Consider the following 20211-nt stretch of genomic DNA (forward strand, 5'->3'; position numbering starts at 1 on the left):
AATTTATTTATGTCTCTTTTTTTTTTTTCCCATAAGATCCTGGCAAAGTCCCAGAAGCCAAACAAGGGACAATAAAAGTTGCAGCACAAGGTAGGCAACAAAACACTTAAAAATTCTATTGCTTTTAAAAAAAAACTTATAGTAGCACTTTATTGACAATAGCCAAAGCTGTTTATTGCAGAATAGCACCATCTGCTGGGTTATTATAGAAAACATTTTGTTGTTGCATGAAGATGCACATTTCAAGAATTTATTTAGTTATTGGAGAAAGTGCAACTGAGAGTAATGCCACATTTGCAGAGGAGACACTGAATGACCCAAGAATTCGTATCTCGACTCCAGGTTTGTCATTGAGCTTTTACTTGTACATCCAAAAATAAACCATAGATTAATTGATACATAGAAGATAATATGATGGACAGATAGAGATACACAAATATATAAAATTTCCAATGTTTTTAGTTATGCATTTAAATTTGTGTCATACTAGAAAATTCAGTCAGAATGTTATTAAATTAATACTACTTCATCTGTATATCGAGACTGCAAAAATCAGATATGACTACAAAGTAATTATCCTAGCTTTTATGAGCCATCTGAGAAAATTTGTTTTATCACTCACTAATATCTTTGGGACATCAAAAGTGGTTTTGTTTAAGAGAACTTTAGAAAGTATATTGATTCTTTAAATCATCGATTTGGGAAAAGTACTTCTTTAAAATAATTTTCCTGTAATGTTATTTTTAAACTATCACCTGAAATCACATCCTTTGAGAAAGCTACTCTAACTCCATTTTCCACTTTATAGAACACTCTTAGGAAAGAAAAAGTAAAATATTTACTGGAGAAAATCTTTATTTTTTCTCCTTTGCCACATTATACAGCATTGACCAATAAAGGAGATGCATTTAGGTGGTGGTACATTTGTTTCTGTTCAGAAGCCCCTTGTAGCAGACTTTGAGAAGTCTGCTGAGCACATGACATGATTCCATCTGATCCAAAATTTTCTGTTACATTTAATCCTGGACCCAACGACATACAGAATCATCCTAGTAAATATTGGTAAAATGGGTTGACTAGCCATTTGACCCAGTCATGTTGTTTATAAAGTATATGTGCTAGAATGGTTAAGAACTACGATACAAGGTTTTAGTTTTCATTTGATCATTGGGTTGATCAACAAAACTGATTCTTCTTTAGAAGAGTTCTCATCAGGAATGTCATTAATATTATGGGAGGTAGAAAAGCAGGGCAAATATTATCATCACTTTTGTGTTTTCTATTCATGAAAATGCAGCTCAGAGCGGATTCCTTAAGTGAATGACTACCTAGTTCAAGAATTATTGCAGTTAATGCATATATGTTCTCATAAAACACAATAGCCTGGCACAGTCTGTTTTAACTGAGGCTTCTGAAGGTCATGGTAGGTGTGGAACTATGACTCGAGGCAGGCACTTAGTGTTACTTCAGCCTCCTATTAGAGGAGTTTAGGGGAGAGAATTGAAGAGGCATTTGGAAATCTGCTTCAGATTTGAGCTCGGGGCCATGGGCTTTTACATTCCAAGTACATTGGATTAGGCAGACTCAGAACTTAATGCTTTCCGAATAAAGCATTTATTGTTGAGTGAATAATCAGGTAGAGTTTCGAAGACTTGTAAAACTATCCTTTTATGAGATTAGATGAAAGTGCTGATTGAGAACAGTGTACAAGGCAAGAGTTAGGGGCTATATATACATATGTTCACAATTTAAATTGTAATGACACATCAAAGCAGGGACACACCAAACAGGGATAAATGTCACTTGTGTTGTGCACATACTCAGTAGACCTTTCGTAGACAGGTTTTATAACACCACAGCTGCATAATTAAATTATGCATAGAAGTAATTAATATTTGCAAGTACTCCATGTGGAGACAGCTTAAACACAATGGCAATACTGCTATAGCAGAGACTGATAATTTTGATAGATACAGTGACAGAATTGACAGTGATGTTTATAGTGGGATAAAAGTTAGAGTATATCTCTTCATTTATTTATTTTTTTTACTTTTATAACAAAGGAACTATTTAAACCCTAATTTTATATAAATTATGTATATATGTACATATTAATTATAATTCAGATATAGCATTCTTTTTTGGAAGTACTTAAAAAATTATTTTAACAAAGAGTTTGGAGGCACTGAGAAGACGATGACATAAATGTCTTTATACTACAGGAGATTACAATTTGGAGATATGAGAAATTTAAGTAACAACACAAATTGAATATCTTGTAGTGCTGAATTGAATTGTAGAGATAATAAATGCCAAAGAATTAAGACAAAGTGATTTTCAGTAAGAGGGATTCCTCATGGATGAGGGGTGACTTGAGTTTGTAGCATGACTAAAAAATAAACTGGAAGAAAAAAAAGCATTGCTAGTAAGTGAATGACTTAAGTAGATATAAAGAGCGATAATTATGAAAGGTTGTTGTCATCATCAAGACATGAGACAATAACCTCAACTAGGATGGCGCAGATGACTTTAGAGAAATGTAAGTAAGGTGAACATTTTGAAGACATAATATTTGATAAACTGTACAGATGAAACAAAGAAAAAATAAAAATGGTACTGAGCTTTCGAGTGTTGGTGAATAGGATCATTATAATTGTCATAGTGATAAGTCCCAGGGGAAGGAAGGAGCTTCAGGGAAAAGAAGAGGATTCACTTTTGGGCAGGTTTATGTTGAGCAGACGGAATGTTATCCAGGCAATGATTTTTCTGTAGCCAGTTAGAACTTAGATGGGATATCAATCTAGTTAATAGATATTACACAATAAGTTGTGGTGCAGGAATGGAATATAGACCAAAATGGAGGAAGGAAGGAGAGAAATAAGGAATCATCTTTTTTTTTTTTTTCGGTACGCGGGCCTCTCACTGCTGTGGCCTCTCCCGTTGCGGAGCACAGCCTCCGGACGTGCAGGCTCAGCGGCCATGGCTCACGCGCCTAGCCGCTCCGCGGCATGTGGGATCTTCCCGGACCGGGGCACGAACCCGTGTCCCCTGCACCGGCAGGCGGACTCTCAACCACTGCGCCACCAGGGAAGCCCAGGAATCATTTTTTAATCAGTTAGTTGTAACAGCTAGGAAGACACCTGTTGAGAATGAAATGCTCCAGTGAGGACAGGAACCATAATGGAACTCGCCTTAAAAGATGGGTCTACATCAAATATTTCCTAAATCCCCATCTCAAGATACTGCAGTTGATGCTCTGGTGTGGTGCTGCCACTTATCTCTCATGATGTACCAGGGTATTGGATCTTACTCTGTGCATAAATCTAGGGATGTGCCTGTGGAGTCCTGTGGGTGGGTGGGTGTACATTTGGAAAGGGGGACAGTACACTGAGCCAGGAAGATGGTATTTCTATTTCCTTTCAACTACTGAGATGATTGTAGATTCACATGTTATCTTAGTTTGGGCTGCTATAACAATATCATGCGTGGCTTAAACAGTAAACTTATTTCTCATTTAAAAAAAAGATGGGTCTATATGCATCTGTGTTAGTGTATTTCGGTGTATTTTTTTTCCTTTTGGTCTCAAGGCAAACATAAAAGTATCCCATCTATTAGAGAACAAAAAGAACAAAATAACTAAAATATTAGCCATTGCAGTCTCAAGATTGCTTTGGAAATTCGGGGTCTTTTGTGGTTCCATATAAATTTTAGGATTATTTGTTCTAGTTCTATAAAAAATGTCATTGGCATTTTGATAGGGTTTGCATCAAATCTGTATATTGCTTTGTGTAGTATGGACATTTTTACAATATTAATTTTTCCAGTTCAAGAACATGGGGTATCTTTCCATTTCTTTGTATCATTTTCATATTGCTTTATCAGTGTTTTCTAGTTTTCAGAGTATAGGTCTTTCACCTCCTTGGTTAAGCTTATTCCTAGGTATTTTATTCTTTTTGATGCAATTTTAAACAGGATTGTTTTCTTGCTTTCTCTTTCGATAGTTCATTATTAGTGCATAGAAAAGCAACAGATTTCTGTATATTAATCCTGTATCCTGCAACTTTACTAAACTGCTTTATTAGTTCTAATAGTTTTTTGGTGGAGATTTCAGGGTTCATTACAGTCTCATTACAATGTGAAAAACAAGAGCTAAATAGTTAAGAATCACTCCCACTCAGTAAATCAGTCATCCAGCCATTGTAATCCAGTTAAATAGATTAGAGTCAGGTGAGCTGAATTGAGTGCCAGCAGTGGGACACATGAACAAAAATTACAAAACCATTATGGAAACAGTTGGACCCTGAAACCCTGGTTTTGATTAACTTCTGGGCCAGAATCCAGCTTGACAGATCACAGGGCTTTCCAGATGACAGTGAGTAAAACCCACCAACCTTCAACCACCCATCAACCTTCAATTATAAACTGGTATATAATTCTTCGGTAACTAGGCACAGATAATTTATGGACTCTATTTTTTGCGTAGATCTATTCCTTTTATTTTAGAAGTAATTGTGGTTTGGTCGGATATAACAATTACAAACCTAAAATGTAATTATGCTAAACACATACTTATTATTTTAACTTCTTGTCTGTGTAACAATATATTTTTATTCTCCTTTATTGGTTTTATGTTTATATCTGAATTAAAAGAAAAACTTTATATGAAATAATATTTTCAATTCTCTTGTTTCAGATTTGGATGAATTAATTTGTGCATTGATAACCACTAAGTTTATGAATATATGCACTACATCCTCATATTCTCAGTTTTCTGAGGAATGGCTATTTAATATGTTTTAACACTATTTTCTTTCCCTTATTTCAGCAACAACTAAAAAAGATGAAAAGAAGGAAGGTATGTTTTATGCAAAGTTCCACTGTGCTTTTTGTGTGAACAATTTACCAATAATCAGAGTTGAATTTTGACTGCCAGCTTGTCTGTGTTTACTTTGGAGCTATTATGTGCATACATTTTGTGTGAATGTGTTTTTTCTAGAACATCACTTCACACTAAAGGGTGAACTACTTTTTTAAAAAGTAATTTTAATCTAATATTTCTCAATATACAGGGGGTAAAACACAACCTCTCAAAATCCTGGGCCTCCTATTTCATTAGCAATTTTATCGAATTTCAAAAATACATAAAATACAGACCAATTTTCTCATATTGACTACTTATATCTCTGACACTGACAAGCAACTGATGTTATTTTGTTCTATTATGTTGAAAATAAATCATAGTCCATCACTTGCACTCCACGTCCTTTTGTCAGGATGTCTTGATACGGAGCCATTTATTCCCTGCTGTCAAAAAGAGACTGCACATGATGGACTTATACAGGCAAGAGAGACTTTATTCAAGACTATTGCGATAGGGGTCGAGTCTGTTTACAATAGGAGAAATTGAGCTCAACTCCGCTGAAACAAAAATGAGAGTTTTAAAGTTCTGGTATGAGCTCGTAGAAAAGCACTGGAGGATGTTGGTGGGTTTGGAGTGGGAGCTGGTCAATGTGATGAGGCCATCTGGGTTTTTTAATTTCCTATGAAATTAGGCTCCTACCCTTCCACAGAGACTGGGATATAGGACTGCTCTCTCCTTTGATGATTATGTTTCAAAGTGATGTCTTGCAGATCTTGAGAAAGATATTTCTGGTTGTAGAAGATTTATGTTTCAAAGGGACAGAGAAAGAATTTACAACTGCAAGTTTTCTAAAGTAAATGCTCTGCTAAAAGGGTGGTCAGGGGCCTATAGTCAAGAAGAAAACTGTCTAAATTTTATTCAAGTTGATGGGAATGTTAGGCCTTCTAAGTCACTGTGACTCTATTTAGAGATGTTTCTAATGCACAGCCTGACTACTCTTAGATAGGGTCTCTAGCTATCACTACTGTTTATTAATCTAGGCAATGGCATGTAGATATAAGCAATCACTTATGACTTTGAAAATGACAATTATATTCTAAATTAGTGTTCATATGATCTGAGAAAAAATAAGAAAACAAGTGTTATATTTTATATTTAGTATCATCAGAATTTTACATAGTCCTGATAGCTTGGGAGTCACATTCTGCTTCTGTTAAACAAGAATCTAAGAGTCAATAGATCTGAGAAGGAGAAAATATTTTAGTTGGTTATTACTTACCTAGGAGAGAAAAACATAGTATCATAAAAGTCAACTAATACATATCACTGTGTTTATTGTAAAGGCATAGAAATCAGTATTAATTCCCCATATACACATAGCAAATATTTCAGTGCATTTTGGAAATTATATCATTTATATGATCAACATTGTGGTGTGTATACAGAGACCTTACAAGAAAAAAGAGATAGTAAGTTCCTGATACAGCTTTTGACAGATAGTAAGTGCTCAAAGATGTTTATCTTCCCTCCATCCTTCCTTCTTCTGAATAAAGAACAATTTACCATTTGATTTAGGTAAAGGAGTAATAGGAACAGTTATTTTTCCACTCATTGGCATTCAAACCAAAGTATTAGAAGACTTCTGGGTATATGAAACAGTAGCCGTAGCCAATCACAATTCACAGCTATAAGCTTTATACGTATTTTTTTCCCCTCGTTGCTATGATTGGTTCTGTTTTTCCTGAATTATGTGGCTTTTTTCACTTTTCTGAAAAATTGTCCATATGCGATGGACAAGTTTTGGAAGAGCCTGGGGAGCCCAAGCAGAGCTTTGCCTTTGGAGACTCAAGTAATCCAGTGTACATCACCAGCTGTGAAATATATAAAACATATACTCCTGACTATTTCTTAATATTGTCATCACTATCATCATCATTATTATTAAATTGTCATTTCCAAAGGGTTTTATGGATTATCTCTCATCTCTTGTTTGGAAAACTTTTTTTTTTTTTGCGGTACGCGGGCCTCTCACTGTTGTGTCCTCTCCCGTCGCGGAGCACAGGCTCCGGACGCGCAGGCTCAGCGGCCATGGCTCACGGGCCCAGCCACTCCGCGCCATGTGGGATCTTCCCGGACCGGGTCATGAACCCGTGTCCCCTGCCCCAGCAGGCGGACTCTCAACCACTGCGCCACCAGGGAAGCCCTGGAAAACTTTTTAAATTGGTAAGATGATGATATTTAACGTAAAAACTATTCAGCGTAATTTTCATTGCTCTCAATGTATAGCAGGAGAATAGGCTTAATGGCCAGCTATTCTAGGCAGTGGCTTGATTTTACATTTCACGAGTTCGTATTTCCCTCTCTGTGTCTTCTGTTAAGCAAAGCAGAGGAGGTATATGGACTTAAGCTTCTTGGCTCTTGTTTCTTATTTTCAATGATCTCAGTAAAGATTATAGAAATCTTTTCCGTAGAGGCAGGAAGCACATTTTTCCTCAAATGAGGCAAGTTTAATACAAATCATCAGGTGGCATACAATTTGGATTTTCAGTATTTTATTTTACACAAAGTTTATTCACGTTCCACCTTTTTGGATATAGTCAAAGATACTAAAGGTTGACAACTTTCCTGAAAAAAAAGAGAATAAGGGGGGTTTCAGGGATTTAATTAGAATGCTCTTGAGAAGTTTTTGTGGTGAATTTTAAAATACAGAAATAAAAGTGCATATGAACTTCTTTATGATAAGCAGGCATCAGGCCACAAAGAACTTCTTGCATTAGTGAACTCTGAAGATTTGCTGTTCATATTAAGATCTTATTACAGCATGTCTCGTCAAATCTCTTTCACAAAACTTAGCAAGAGAGACCCTTGGCTCCATTGAGCTTTGCCCATCAAGTTCACTGTCGTTAGCAGTTTTGGTGTCAGAGCAAGCATATCTTAGCCTAAGTAGAGTAACGTTTCTGAATAAATGTTCAGCTGAGGTCCTTCTGTGAGAAGCCTTTTTCTACTGAAGTTGCCACTCTTTCTCCCTCGGCAGACACTTTCCTTGTGATTTATTAACACACGTTCCTACTGTCCATCAGGTTCCCAAAGTCAAAGTCCTAATCAAATTATATTTTTCTTTATAAACATATGCTTATTCCTTTATTTCTTCTTATAGAGTCATCCCATTCTCTTTGCAGACACCAGGACTCAAATTGTAGTGTAAACTTTGACTCCTGTGTTTCCTTTGCCACTAAAATTTAGTCCTCCGGAATTTTTAATTTGACTAAACTCTCTTGTCTAATCCATCCTAAAGTAATCAGAAAAGCTAATCTTCACTCACAGCCTCCATTCCTTCAGTTGCGACCTCACATCCTCATTTGTGACCTCATGTTGGTCTTACTAACCTTTTGCGTGAACCAGGGAAACGGTCTTGAAAATCAGAGGTTCTCAAGATGTGGTCAAGGACTACTGGAAGTACCTGAGGCCTTTTCAGTGGTTCTGCAAGATCAAAACTATATTGATAAAAATATGGATTTATCATTTCCTTCTCACTCTCATCCTCTTATGAGTGTGCACTAGAGTTTTCCAGAAGCTACACAGTGTGTGATATTGCAACAGAATGAATGCTTAAGGAGATATGCAAATCCAACTATCTTTGCCAGACATTAAGGAGATTCACAAAAGTGTAAAACAAAGTCCTTCATCTCATCATTTTTTTGGTATTGGAAAATATATTTGTCATAAAAAGTATATTTATGGTAACAGGTAACAGGTTTAAAATTTTTTGATTAATAAATATATATTTAAAAATATTATCAGCTTTATTTTTTAAAATTATAAATGTCATAGATAGAATAAAAGCTGTTTGGGGTCCTTTACAATTGTTAAGATTTTTATAGGAGGCCTTAGATAAAAACGTTTGAGTATCTCTGACCTAAATAATCATTCTGCCTGTAATGTTTTCCCTAAATATTTTCTTCCAAAATACTGAACTGACTTCATGAAACACTTTATGTCATTACCTATTTAAAATAGTCAGTGGCACCACACTGACCACAGAACATAGTCTACAAGCCTTAATCTGTAACTTAAGTCCCCACAGAGTGTTTCCTGACCTCCTGTCAAGCACATATCAAGGCAGAGTCAAAGCCAAGGACTGACAAATTCCACCAGTAAAAATACAATGATCTCTTTTGAAATTGAGACAGTTTATTACTTTCATGGCCAGCAAAAGCAAGGGTATCTAAAGGTGCCAGCTCTTCATTGTCCTTGTCCCACACACCAAAAATTCAACACACCAGATAATTCAGCACAAGTTAGGGACAGCTTTTTGCTGAGGACTCAAATCTGGACTACAGCCAGTGGTCTCCAGGTCTGTTCTCAAAGGGTTCTAGGCAGGAGAACCCAGGAGGTGATGAGAAGTTGTCTTATGACAACCTCCAGGAGAGACAGAGAGGCATGTGGAAGATGACCTCATAGAAAGTCCTCATAGGCCTCCCATCCCCTTAACGTTCTTGAAGGATCACAAGACATCCTGCCGGACTCAGAATTAGCTGTGGTTCAGATCTTTGCCTGAATGGCATATATGGCTAGTGCAAAGCCACCAGGGCACCGTGGTGGAACCTGTACCCTACTCTCCCACCCAGTTTCTTCCTTTGTATATTATGTGTTTCATCCATACTAAGTCACCTTCAATTTTACAGATACAATGTGCTGTCTAGCCATTGTCCCTTCTATTATCATAATAGATCTTACCCTTTCCTTTTCCTTCTATGAATACTCAGTGTTCTTAGGGCTCAAGATAAATTCTCTTCCCTCTAGGACAAGGGTCCCCAACCCCCCGGGGAACCAGGCCGCACAGCAGGAGGTGAGCAGCGAGCGAGTGAGGGAAGCTTTATCTGCCGCTCCCCATTGCTCCCCACCGCTCCCCATTACTTGCATTACTGCCTGAGCCATCCCCCACCCACCTCGTCCATGGAAAAATTGTCTTCCATGAAACCCGTCCCTGGTGCCAAAAAGGTTGGGGACCACTGTTCTAGGATGTCTGTCTGAACCTCCCAATTAAATATTTTTTCTCGGGGCTTCCCTGGTGGCGCAGTGGTTGAGAGTCCGCCTGCCGATGCAGGGGACACGGGTTCGTGCCCTGGTCCGGGGGGATCCCACATGCCGCGGAGCGGCTGGGCCCGTGAGCCATGGCCGCTGAGCCTGCGCGTCCGGAGCCTGTGCTCCGCAATGGGAGAGGCCACAACAGTGAGAGGCCCGCGTACTGCAAAAAAAAAAAAAAAAAATTCTCTTTCATTTATAATCTCCCTTCAGAGTTTTTGTGTACTTCCTTAGTATTGTTTATTTCATGCCCCTTGTACTTCATATTACTTGCATCATTTTCCTTCTATTCTACTTGACTTTAAGACTTTTGACTAAAGGGACCATGTCTAATTCACTTTCATCCCTTACAGGAACTAACACATTTCCTTAGTTTGTACATTGCTCAACAAATATTTATTCTGTGAATGAATCAGTAATATCTAGGACTCTTAAGATAAATATTATAGCCACAAGAAGTAAGAGTAGGCACTCAAATTTTCATATCCCAGGCAAGAAACGATTTTTTTTTCAAATTGGGAGTTGTATTATAGTGAGCTTTTTAGGTCTGGGAATTTATAGTCAGTTACTAACAATTTTATCTTAAGTGTATATGATCGTTAGCTGCTACTTGAGTTGCACTAGCAGATCTAGGTAGATCTCATTCAACTAACCTCAGCTTTGTTGATGAAATCCTAGGGGTTGGAAAGCCTGTGGGGTTTTTTTTTTAATAAACTTATTTATTTTATTTATTTATATTTGGCTGCATTGGGTCTTTGTTCCTGCACCCGGGCTTTCTCTAGTTGCGGCGAGCGGGGCCTACTCTACATTGCCTTGCATGGGTTTCTCATTGCGGTGGCTTCTCTTGTTGCAGAGCACGGGCTCTAGGCACGTGGCCTTCAGTAGTTGTGGCTCGCGGGCTCTAGAGCTCAGGTTCAGTAGTTGTGGTGCATGGGCTTAGTTGCTCTGTGGCATGTGGCATCTTCCCGCACCAAGGATTGAACGCATGTCCCCTGCATTGGCAGGTGGATTCTTAACCACTGCACCACCAGGGAAGTCCTCAAGCCTGTGGGTTTTTCAACACAGGTTATCTTCTGAAGGATACAGCTCCATTGAGAACTAGCCAGATGAGATTTATTATTTACTGTAACTTAGGGCAAGACCAAGTAGAGTTGAATGCATGTGAGAATTAGTCCTAAGTTCTAGGACTTCATCATTGAGATCTGAAGAGGAATCATGCTGAAGAACAATGCAAAGTTTCTGTTGTAATTGAATAAGGATGCCAATTGGCAAGTCACACACACACACACACACACACACACACACACACACACACACGGCATACTTCATTACCTGATTTATTAGACTATCAGAGAGTTAATTTTTCCCTTCAATATGAATTGGTATTTCATTTTCCTCTGGCATCATTCATGAACATAATAGACCATACCTGATACATCGCTAAAGTTGAGTGAGTGATGAATTAAACAGATTGCAAACACATCACTGCTTTTCAATCAGCTGCTGTGGGTCTCAATGTTCTTAATAGAAGACTGTTGTTCAGATTATTGGGCAGATGGCCTTTAGGGAGGTATATTCACCAAGTAAGCCTTTATAATATTTTTAAGCCATTTCAGCAGAGTGCTGGGAGCACGTAATGAAGTTTAATAGCATGAGTATTAAGTGCTGGGACTAATAGCTCTTTAGGGTCAGTATGTGATCTTTCAATTTTAAGCATTATATATTTTGGTTTCTCAGGTATTTACTTGTGTAAGTCTGCTACTCTGTTGACTCCTAACCAAAAGACGTGAAATTATGATGACATTTTAAGTGCATTTCACTACAGCTCCCAGTTCTTACAGCAAATATATTGAACTTTAAAGACCTGCTTGATTAGATCATGACTTGTTTTTTTACATTTCTACTTTATGAAATACTTTTCTTTATCTCAGTAAGTGATGTACTTTACCTGACCCTGGACTTCATATTATTTTTATTCTTTTATTACAGAACAATGGATATCTAATACAATATTTATCAATTCTTATTACCAGGGAAAAGAAAAACAGATTAAAAACAACAGTCATTCCAGACTTACATATATTGTATTAAGCTTTTTGCCCCTACCCCATGCCAGCATCTAGTTGAAAAATAGGGGGGCTGGAAATAATCTTGTCCTAATATGCCACATTTTAGCCTCTGTCTGTTCAAACATTCTTCCCAAGCGTTACCTTCAGTTGTATTTCAACTGTAGGTGCCCACCATAATATGTCTGTGTTTTGCATATTGGCTGTACTCTGGGCTCAAAAGATTGCTCAGCAAGGATCACAGAACCTCTTGGACAGGCAGAAATCCTATCCCAGTATACTGCAGCCAAACTAATTGATAAGTCGTGCTAGCCATTGAACTGTACACTTCAGACTTTCATCTGTTGTGGTAGGAGAATCTGTATCTCCAAAAGAGTGGCCACTGCATATTATTAATAAATAGCTAGACATATGAGTAAGGTGATAGATGACATTTATCACATTCTTATATGGAATTGTTTTATATAATATTTTTCTAATATTTGAATTACCTGCTTACCTAATTAGGATAATTACTCATCAAGGAAACAAATGAGAAATTGCTTGCAAAGCACATTTGTTTTAGATCATGAATTTGGTCCACTTCATTACAGTTCCTGATGAGAAAATGAATAGCAAGAAAAAGATTGGGTTTTTGGGGTGAGGTGACAGGTATTAAGAAAAATTTAGTCAAAAATTCTTCTTACTAAGGCATACTGGACATAATAGTGTTTAATAAATGTTTACTCAATAAGTGTTCAGTTTCAAGGATATATTATTTTAAAAAATAAGGTTTGTTTTTTCTCTTAAACGTGAAACAAAACCCAATTACAGAAAAAATAGAAATTCAGAAAGAAGACGTTGCAAAACATCATTTTAATGACTATGTTTTTCTATTATGTGGATATACTGTGAATCCCATGAAGAGTTCCCCTACTGTACGGAGGGTACTGGTTAATATTCCCCTTATTTAGAGGTATAAAACAATGTCACAAAGCATCTTCGTATAAGATTTTCTTATGACAATTTTGCATGTTTCTCCTTGGAAATCTAGAAGTTGAACTACTGTGTCAAAAAGTATGCTCATTTTAATGACTTTCTAGATGTTTTTCCCCAAGTTGCTCTCCTAAAATGTGTTTTCAGCTTCTACTTCTGTGGAAGTAGGTTATTACTTTCACCACACTATTACTGTGACTGATTATCATTTTCTCATAAAACAATTCAGTTGAGCATCTAACTGCCTGTTGTGAACAGTCTCCTACTCACTGTCATCTTCAAACATTTTAGGTCCATTACTTCATTGTGGAACTATAATCATGATCCATCTACAACACTATAAGGCACACAGATTCATTAACTTCCAAATTGTTAGTGAATATCTATTGCTCTAGGTTCTAAGCCATATAATTGTCAGCCAGAGAACAGTTTATGTTTTGCAAGCATAAATTCATAGTTCATTATTTTGATTCTAATTTCAGTAATATTCAGATAATTTCAAAACTAAGTTACAGAAGAGGTAAAAGAAAGAAAACAATATACAGAATGAAATATTCTAAGCAAAAATTTAAGATGCCTCCATTCTAAAATAAACAAGTTAAAAAAACACTTGTTTTTAATTTCAAGTGATAGGAACAGAGAGTTTCATGGTATAAAAATACTGGAAATAATAAATTTCTCAGATATAGGCTGAACACCCAAAAGACTAAAAATTGAATAGATGGCTTTTGACCACTGAATGCGTGTTACTACATAGCAGTTACTAAATAAATGATATGTTCGTCAGTAACCCATGAGCCATCATCACCTGTTTCTTTTTCATTACAATATGAATAAGTTAATGTTTGTACTGGAAATGCATCAATTATTCAAGGAGAGTACAATACATTTCACCAGGATTGCTATAGATTGAACAAATGAAGAAATTGCCAACTAAATTCATGGATTCCAACCCATCTCTATAGAAACAGACAGTATATCTGCCCAGTTTGACATTTTATTAAAAGGTCATTAGCTGCTATAGACACAATGTAATTTCTATGCAAATTAGATGTGGATATTTTCCTTTGTATTTTTTCTATATTTTATACATCAAAAGTTTCTCACTTCTTGCCTTAATCTAATACTCCTCCTCTCAAAAACAGAATAATTTATCTTTAAGCCCCATATTCTAGAAATACAACATGCAATCAATCCATTTCATTGAAAATGATTTCAGAGTGTATGGACATTTTGTTGTGAGCTTATCCGTCGTTGATTTTTCTTATCTGCTTTGTCAGTAATTTATATTTGTATTTTCAGATTCCAAGAAAACAAGAACAACTGCAGAAGGTATTGGGAATATTTCCTTTTTCTGTCTTATATTTAATGAACCCCCAAGCAGCATTCCTTTTTAAAGGAGTCACACCAAAGAAAAAACTTAATATGGGATAAAAGAGAGAGAGAGAATATTGAGAAAGAAAGAAAAAGAGAGAGAGTCAAATCTTTCCTGACAATAATGCTATGAGAAATATTTGGCAGTGATAAAAATAAATACTGCCTATGTTTACCTTTCACAGTAATTATTTTCAAAGAAACGTTTGCTGGACAAGAAATTGAACGATGTTCAGTAACAAGCATTTACTTTGCTAAAAAGCATAAATTTAATTAATCTTGGATATACCAGCATCGATGGAACTGAGTAGTTCCTTTAAGTCTTGAATAAAATCATAAATCATGTGGCAAGTATACCTGTGTCTTTTGTATTTGCTCATAAGGGTTTATGTGTACAGGGTGTTTATGTGTTCATATACATTTAAGAAGACTACAAGATATAAGTCATTTAAAATAGTTAAACAGTATAATCCTAGGTTCATTGTCAAATAATGTTTTACAATTAACTAATGGAAACACCTATGATAATCAGCAATACCTCTGAGCAACACTGAGAAATTTAAGGGGAGAGAATGGGAGGAGGCGTAGGAAACATTACAGTGTAATCAATGTGTTGAGGGAGTATACTTTATCTTTGAAAGTTTCATGAGCAATGGCTTTCTGTTTATATTTCTTTCAACAGAACTACCCAAGGGAAAAAGTAAGGAAAGGCATGCAAATTATATATTTTTTCTATTTACTGCTACTACTGTCCTGCTGAAATACCTAGACTTGCGGTTTTGAATCTCCCTTTTCTATATTTTATGCATGTGAACTCTATTTTTTTGGTCAGAATGAAAGAATATACAACCTGGGGAGGGGGTGATCAGAGTGGACTGAAAAGCATGGCACTCTTCCTTAGAGTCCTTTTTCAAAATCATGCAATCGTCTAATAACATTGTCCACAGTCTTAACCAAAAAATATAACTTCATTCCATTAACCAAAACTGTATTATGTTAGTGGAAATATAGTCTCTGTAATCTGGTTAGTTCTGTAGCTAGAATATAGAACAGAAGTTCTTTTTCAGGTTAGTTTTACAATCTCTTTTCTGTTTTCTTTGTTCTTGTAATCCATAAATATTTTGGCATGTTCACATGATATATGACATTTTGTCCATAACAGTGTCCTTTTTCCCTACAAACACTATGAGCTCTGTGAAACTGCATTGCTTGGGATGCATAACTTAGGCAGCATCCACTGTTGCTATAACACATTATTAAAGCTTGCTTGCTAATGATTCAGTAAAGCTTGATGCTTTGAGGTTGAGTCTTTTGCAAATGTGTACTCTTCTCTGAAGAAAAACAAACAGAAACAAATAATGTCAACTTAACCTTATTCAATTAGCCATTAATAATCATTCCATTTCCAGGTATGCAGAGCTTTAAAAAATCCTAGTGAAATTAAGAACATGTTTTAAAATATATACCAATTAAAAAAAAGATTTACATGCATTTTGGTCCTGCAAAGTCAGGACATTTGACCTTTTATGTCATAAAAGTGCTCTAAAATGTCCTATGGAGAGAATCATGAAGGTACACTACAACTCAGCCAAGGGGAGCAATCTGTCTATAGAGAACTATGTGGTATTTCGATACCAGATTTATGTGTGTGCACAGCTGCTGATATGGGCACTGGCACACTGATACAGAAACCACTCTATAAACCATTGCACCAGCAGGGAAATGGAGGACAACTGGAGATTTGAAAAATGGTATTTAAATAATATATATGTAACCTTAAGGCCCTTGCTTTATTACAGTGTATATGATTAAAATTTCCCACAGACACACTGCAGCTCCTTGACAATCTTCAGAGTATTGATATATTTAATAAATAAACATGCCTTCCCAGGCATTCATTTAACATTCCAACTGCTTCCCTCCTTGGGAAGTTCTGTGGATTGACTTGGGCAGTAATAAGGACAAGAAAAAGAATTTTCCTCTAAACAACTACTAATTCTTTTCAAATTAACTTATTTGCTCTAGTTTATCATCTGGACCTGCTTTTGTTGTTATTGTCGCATCTTTGAATTTGCTGTATTCAGTTGTTGTTGTTTTTACTTTAAGATTGCTTTATTCAGTTATACATCTCCAACCCTATATTCTTATTTTGCTTTTTCTTTTCTAGTTACCACAACTTAAAAGTTGGTTGTTTTTGTGTTTTTGGTTTTTTTTGCAGTCTAAAACAAATCATGGTAGGGAAAACAGGGAGAAGAGTACATGTATTTATGTATACATGTACTCTTCCTGTATATATTTTTGCTAACTCTAGTGAGCTATAATTTTTTCCAAATAAAAAAATCAATTATAAGTATGATTTGACAGTCCCTGTAGATATAAGCATGAATTAATTTGTATTTATTAAGGTAATTCAATAATTACATCTTGAATTATCCCATAAAATAAATGGACTTGACAGCCTTTTCTTGCACATCATCCCAAATTAGCACGGGTATTTTTCTGCTTATACAGTTACTTTCTGATATGATTGGAAGACCCTTATTTTAACTTTGAAATCTCACAGATAGTTGGTAATTGATTTTGGTGCATACCCAAAGCAACTTCCAGTATTTTTTTTGATTGTTATTACTTTACAAATTTCTTAGAAATGTTTTGATAATTGGTGGTTCAGTTCAGCAATAAATTAAGCAATGCATTTAATTACTCCATGTTTTCCAGGCAGTTTTTAATGTTCTTACCTGTGTTTAATTTTAGCTAAGTCACGTATGCTTCTTCCCTTTGACTTGTAACACTTGGTCAGGCCATTCGTTTTATTTGTTTTATTGCCTGCCTGCTATCTTGGGAGTGAATAAATTGCTCATTATACCTTCACAAGTACAAGCGTGGTAAACAAAATTGTACACTTGAGAGACTGATGAGATAACCATAGGAAATTCGATGACACTCTATGTTTCTAAAATATAGTTCTTAGAATTCTTTCAGCATAAACATCTTCTAGTCTCCAAAATATATTCATTAAATGAAACTTGAAGAAATCTCTTTATTTTTCTTTAAAAAATCAGATAATAATGTGTCTATGTTAAAGTATTTCTTGAAAATCATTTAAATTAATTTGACAAGCTTGTCAAATTTTGCTTGTCAAGGCAAAATAAGTAAGAATAGAAATGTAGAAAATAGCACTTCATATAAAATTAGTACCTACACTTCATATAAAATTAGTGCTTATTATAATACAAATGTCAGCTTAATTTTGAGGCCAGAATGATTCTTCATCTCATATAACATTGGCAAAAGTGGGTTCTTAAAAAGGAACACTATATGAAAAATACTCTATAAGGAGCATTTGTCCTAAAAACAAGGGAAGTGTGTTTTGCTTCCCCCTGAAAATTCTTAGTCTATTTTTAGCGTCGTAAATCTGCCTCAGCAAAGACTTTGTCTTAGCTAAACATATACCTTTTCAATATAAGAAAAGTTCACCTTAGAAGAGAAAGTCCAGAGGAAATCTGTTCATCCTTATCTGAGAATTATTTTAAAACAGATGTAATAATTATCCTTTATGCTTACTTTTTATCCCAAATTTATTTCATGTTGATCTAGTAAGAAAGGAAATTAAAAATTTTTCCATCCTTTATAGACCCTACTTTATCTTTCTAGTTTATTATCCATGAAAAATTTTAATTCCTCTAATATCCAGAATAATTTTTATTGCTGCTCTGTGAGGGAAAACAAGGGAAGATTGGAAAAACTCTTTTTAAATATGTGTCGGATATTAGTCTTTTCATGGCAGCTACTATCAGTGCAATACAGCACTAGACATATATGTTTCTTTGTGTTAGGACAATTAAGTTGTGACACATAAAATTGGAAGAATAATAATAACAAAAATAATATGTTTCAGAACAGGAAAAGAAAGAAAAACATATAGAACCAGGTAACTTTTAAAATTCCTCTATCCTCTTAATTTCAAGATATAAAACTTGCAATTGAATAATGAAATGTGATCAAATGGTATAAAATGTTGAATTTTTTTCTTTTCTTGTTTGATACAGCAAAGCCACCAAAGAAGGAGCATTCAGGTGAGTCAGACTGGGGTTGCTGGGGTCTTTCTACCTGATGTCCAAGGTTTATTAATGATGTACCCTCAGACGGGGGTAAGGGCCATGACTGGAAAGGGCAGGAAACCCTTCCATCTTATGAGATGTCTTTTTTCCAAGTTCTTGTCATACGGTTAACACCAATGCCATGTTAGAAAATGGAAGCCAAATAGTACATTACACTCTTGCTACTCACTGTGTGTTCTGTGAACCAGCAGCATTAGGAGCACCTGAGAGGTTGTTAGAAATACAGAATCTCTGGTCCCACCCTAGATCTACTGAATCAGCATCTGCAACTTCCTAAGATCCCCAGTGCATTAGTCAAAGCAGTGTTTGAGAAGCACTATTTTACAGTTTAGGGTAGAAAACAGAAACCAAAATAAAAACAAAACCCTTTCTATTATAAGTGCATCTGACATTGCTTTGTTTTGAAAATATGAAATATTCAATTCCAGCAAATATTCTCTCTCTATTCAAAATGTTATTTAATGACACATCTTGAGTACTCAGGGGAGTTGCAATGAGAGTAGAAGTAGATTTTGTCTTCAGTCAATTTACATTCGAATGAGGGGAAAAAAGTGAACTGACAATCAGACAAGCAGAAAAACACATATACAAACAAACAGAAACTAAGAATGCAGTAGGTGTAGATACCAAATGATTTTCTTAAAGGTTTCTGGATTTAACTTGCCCTATTTGTTGTTTCAAATGAAAATAAATGCAACTCCTGCTCAAGGAACTGTACTGATTGTGTGTGTGTGTGTGTGTGTGTGTATGTGTGTGTGTAAGCTGTCATAACCTCATATAATGTCCATTAGTCACCCCTCCGATCATATTATATTTAAATGGAAATAGCATTTACATTGGCAATACATTAAAATAGCAATTACAATATTATGTAAATACCCATGCAAATCTAGCTCAACTATACTCCCACCCCTGTCACAGACCACAGCAAACTGCAGATTCGAAACCACATTTCTTATTCTTCTTCCAGGTTTGTAAAACTTCCTCAGAAAACCCTAATCCATTTAGGAGTTTCTCCAGCTAGTTCCCATAGCATCATTTTCTTTTCTATATAAAAACACTTAACATACTCTTATAATTATATTACCTTTTCTTTTTTCCACTTTAAACAGTCAGAAATTAGAATATGAAAATTGTTTTTTATATCTTTATCCAAGAGTGCCTATCATAATGTCAGGAACATTTTAGGAACTTGAAAATGTTTGAGTGGATGAAAAGAGAAATATCAAATAGGATAATCATATTTTTAAAAAAATATAAATATGAATGACTTTTAAATAATTTGCAATATGAAATAATCACACATTTCACACTTCACATTAACATTGATATTACTCACCTATGGGAAGGAACGAATGTTTTTGTCTACCTTACAGAGAACAGAGAACAGATTATGTGTTTGGGGGTAACATTCCCATAACTGAGCCATAACACATATTCTCACTTACGTACATACGCAGAAAGCTGAAATAGAACATAATCAGAGAAACATATAATGGGGAGACATAAAGAATGACTATGGGTCTAATCAGTTTTAAGAGTGTTTTTTTTTTTTTGGTTAAATGATTTTATTTTTATTAAAAAAAAATTTTTTTATTGCGATATTGTTGTTTTACAATGTTGTGTTAGTTTCTACTGTACAGCAAAGTAAAGTAGAGTTCCCTGTGCTATACAGCATGTTCTTATTAGTTATCCATTTTATACATATTAGTGTATATATGTCAATCTC

At 35.4% G+C, this 20211-nt stretch overlaps 1 protein-coding gene across 17 annotated transcripts in view; it reads left to right on the plus strand.

Annotated features, from left to right (window-relative positions):
- Nucleotides 1-20211, plus strand: part of TRDN (triadin) — a 373079-nt gene that overhangs the window by 224409 nt on the left and 128459 nt on the right. For 13 of the 17 annotated variants that reach the window (XM_067702211.1, XM_067702214.1, XM_067702210.1 and 10 more), the window contains 6 exons: nucleotides 37-90; nucleotides 4826-4855; nucleotides 14290-14319; nucleotides 15044-15061; nucleotides 18260-18292; nucleotides 18411-18437. In XM_067702211.1, the coding sequence (XP_067558312.1) occupies nucleotides 37-90; nucleotides 4826-4855; nucleotides 14290-14319; nucleotides 15044-15061; nucleotides 18260-18292; nucleotides 18411-18437 (192 nt within the window). The remainder of the gene's footprint in view (nucleotides 1-36; nucleotides 91-4825; nucleotides 4856-14289; nucleotides 14320-15043; nucleotides 15062-18259; nucleotides 18293-18410; nucleotides 18438-20211) is intronic. The other 4 variants (XM_067702208.1, XM_067702212.1, XM_067702217.1 and 1 more) reach the window with 1 other exon arrangement.

Source organism: Pseudorca crassidens, chromosome 13 (genome assembly GCF_039906515.1).
Source record: "Pseudorca crassidens isolate mPseCra1 chromosome 13, mPseCra1.hap1, whole genome shotgun sequence".
NCBI classification, from domain to species: domain Eukaryota; kingdom Metazoa; phylum Chordata; class Mammalia; order Artiodactyla; family Delphinidae; genus Pseudorca; species Pseudorca crassidens.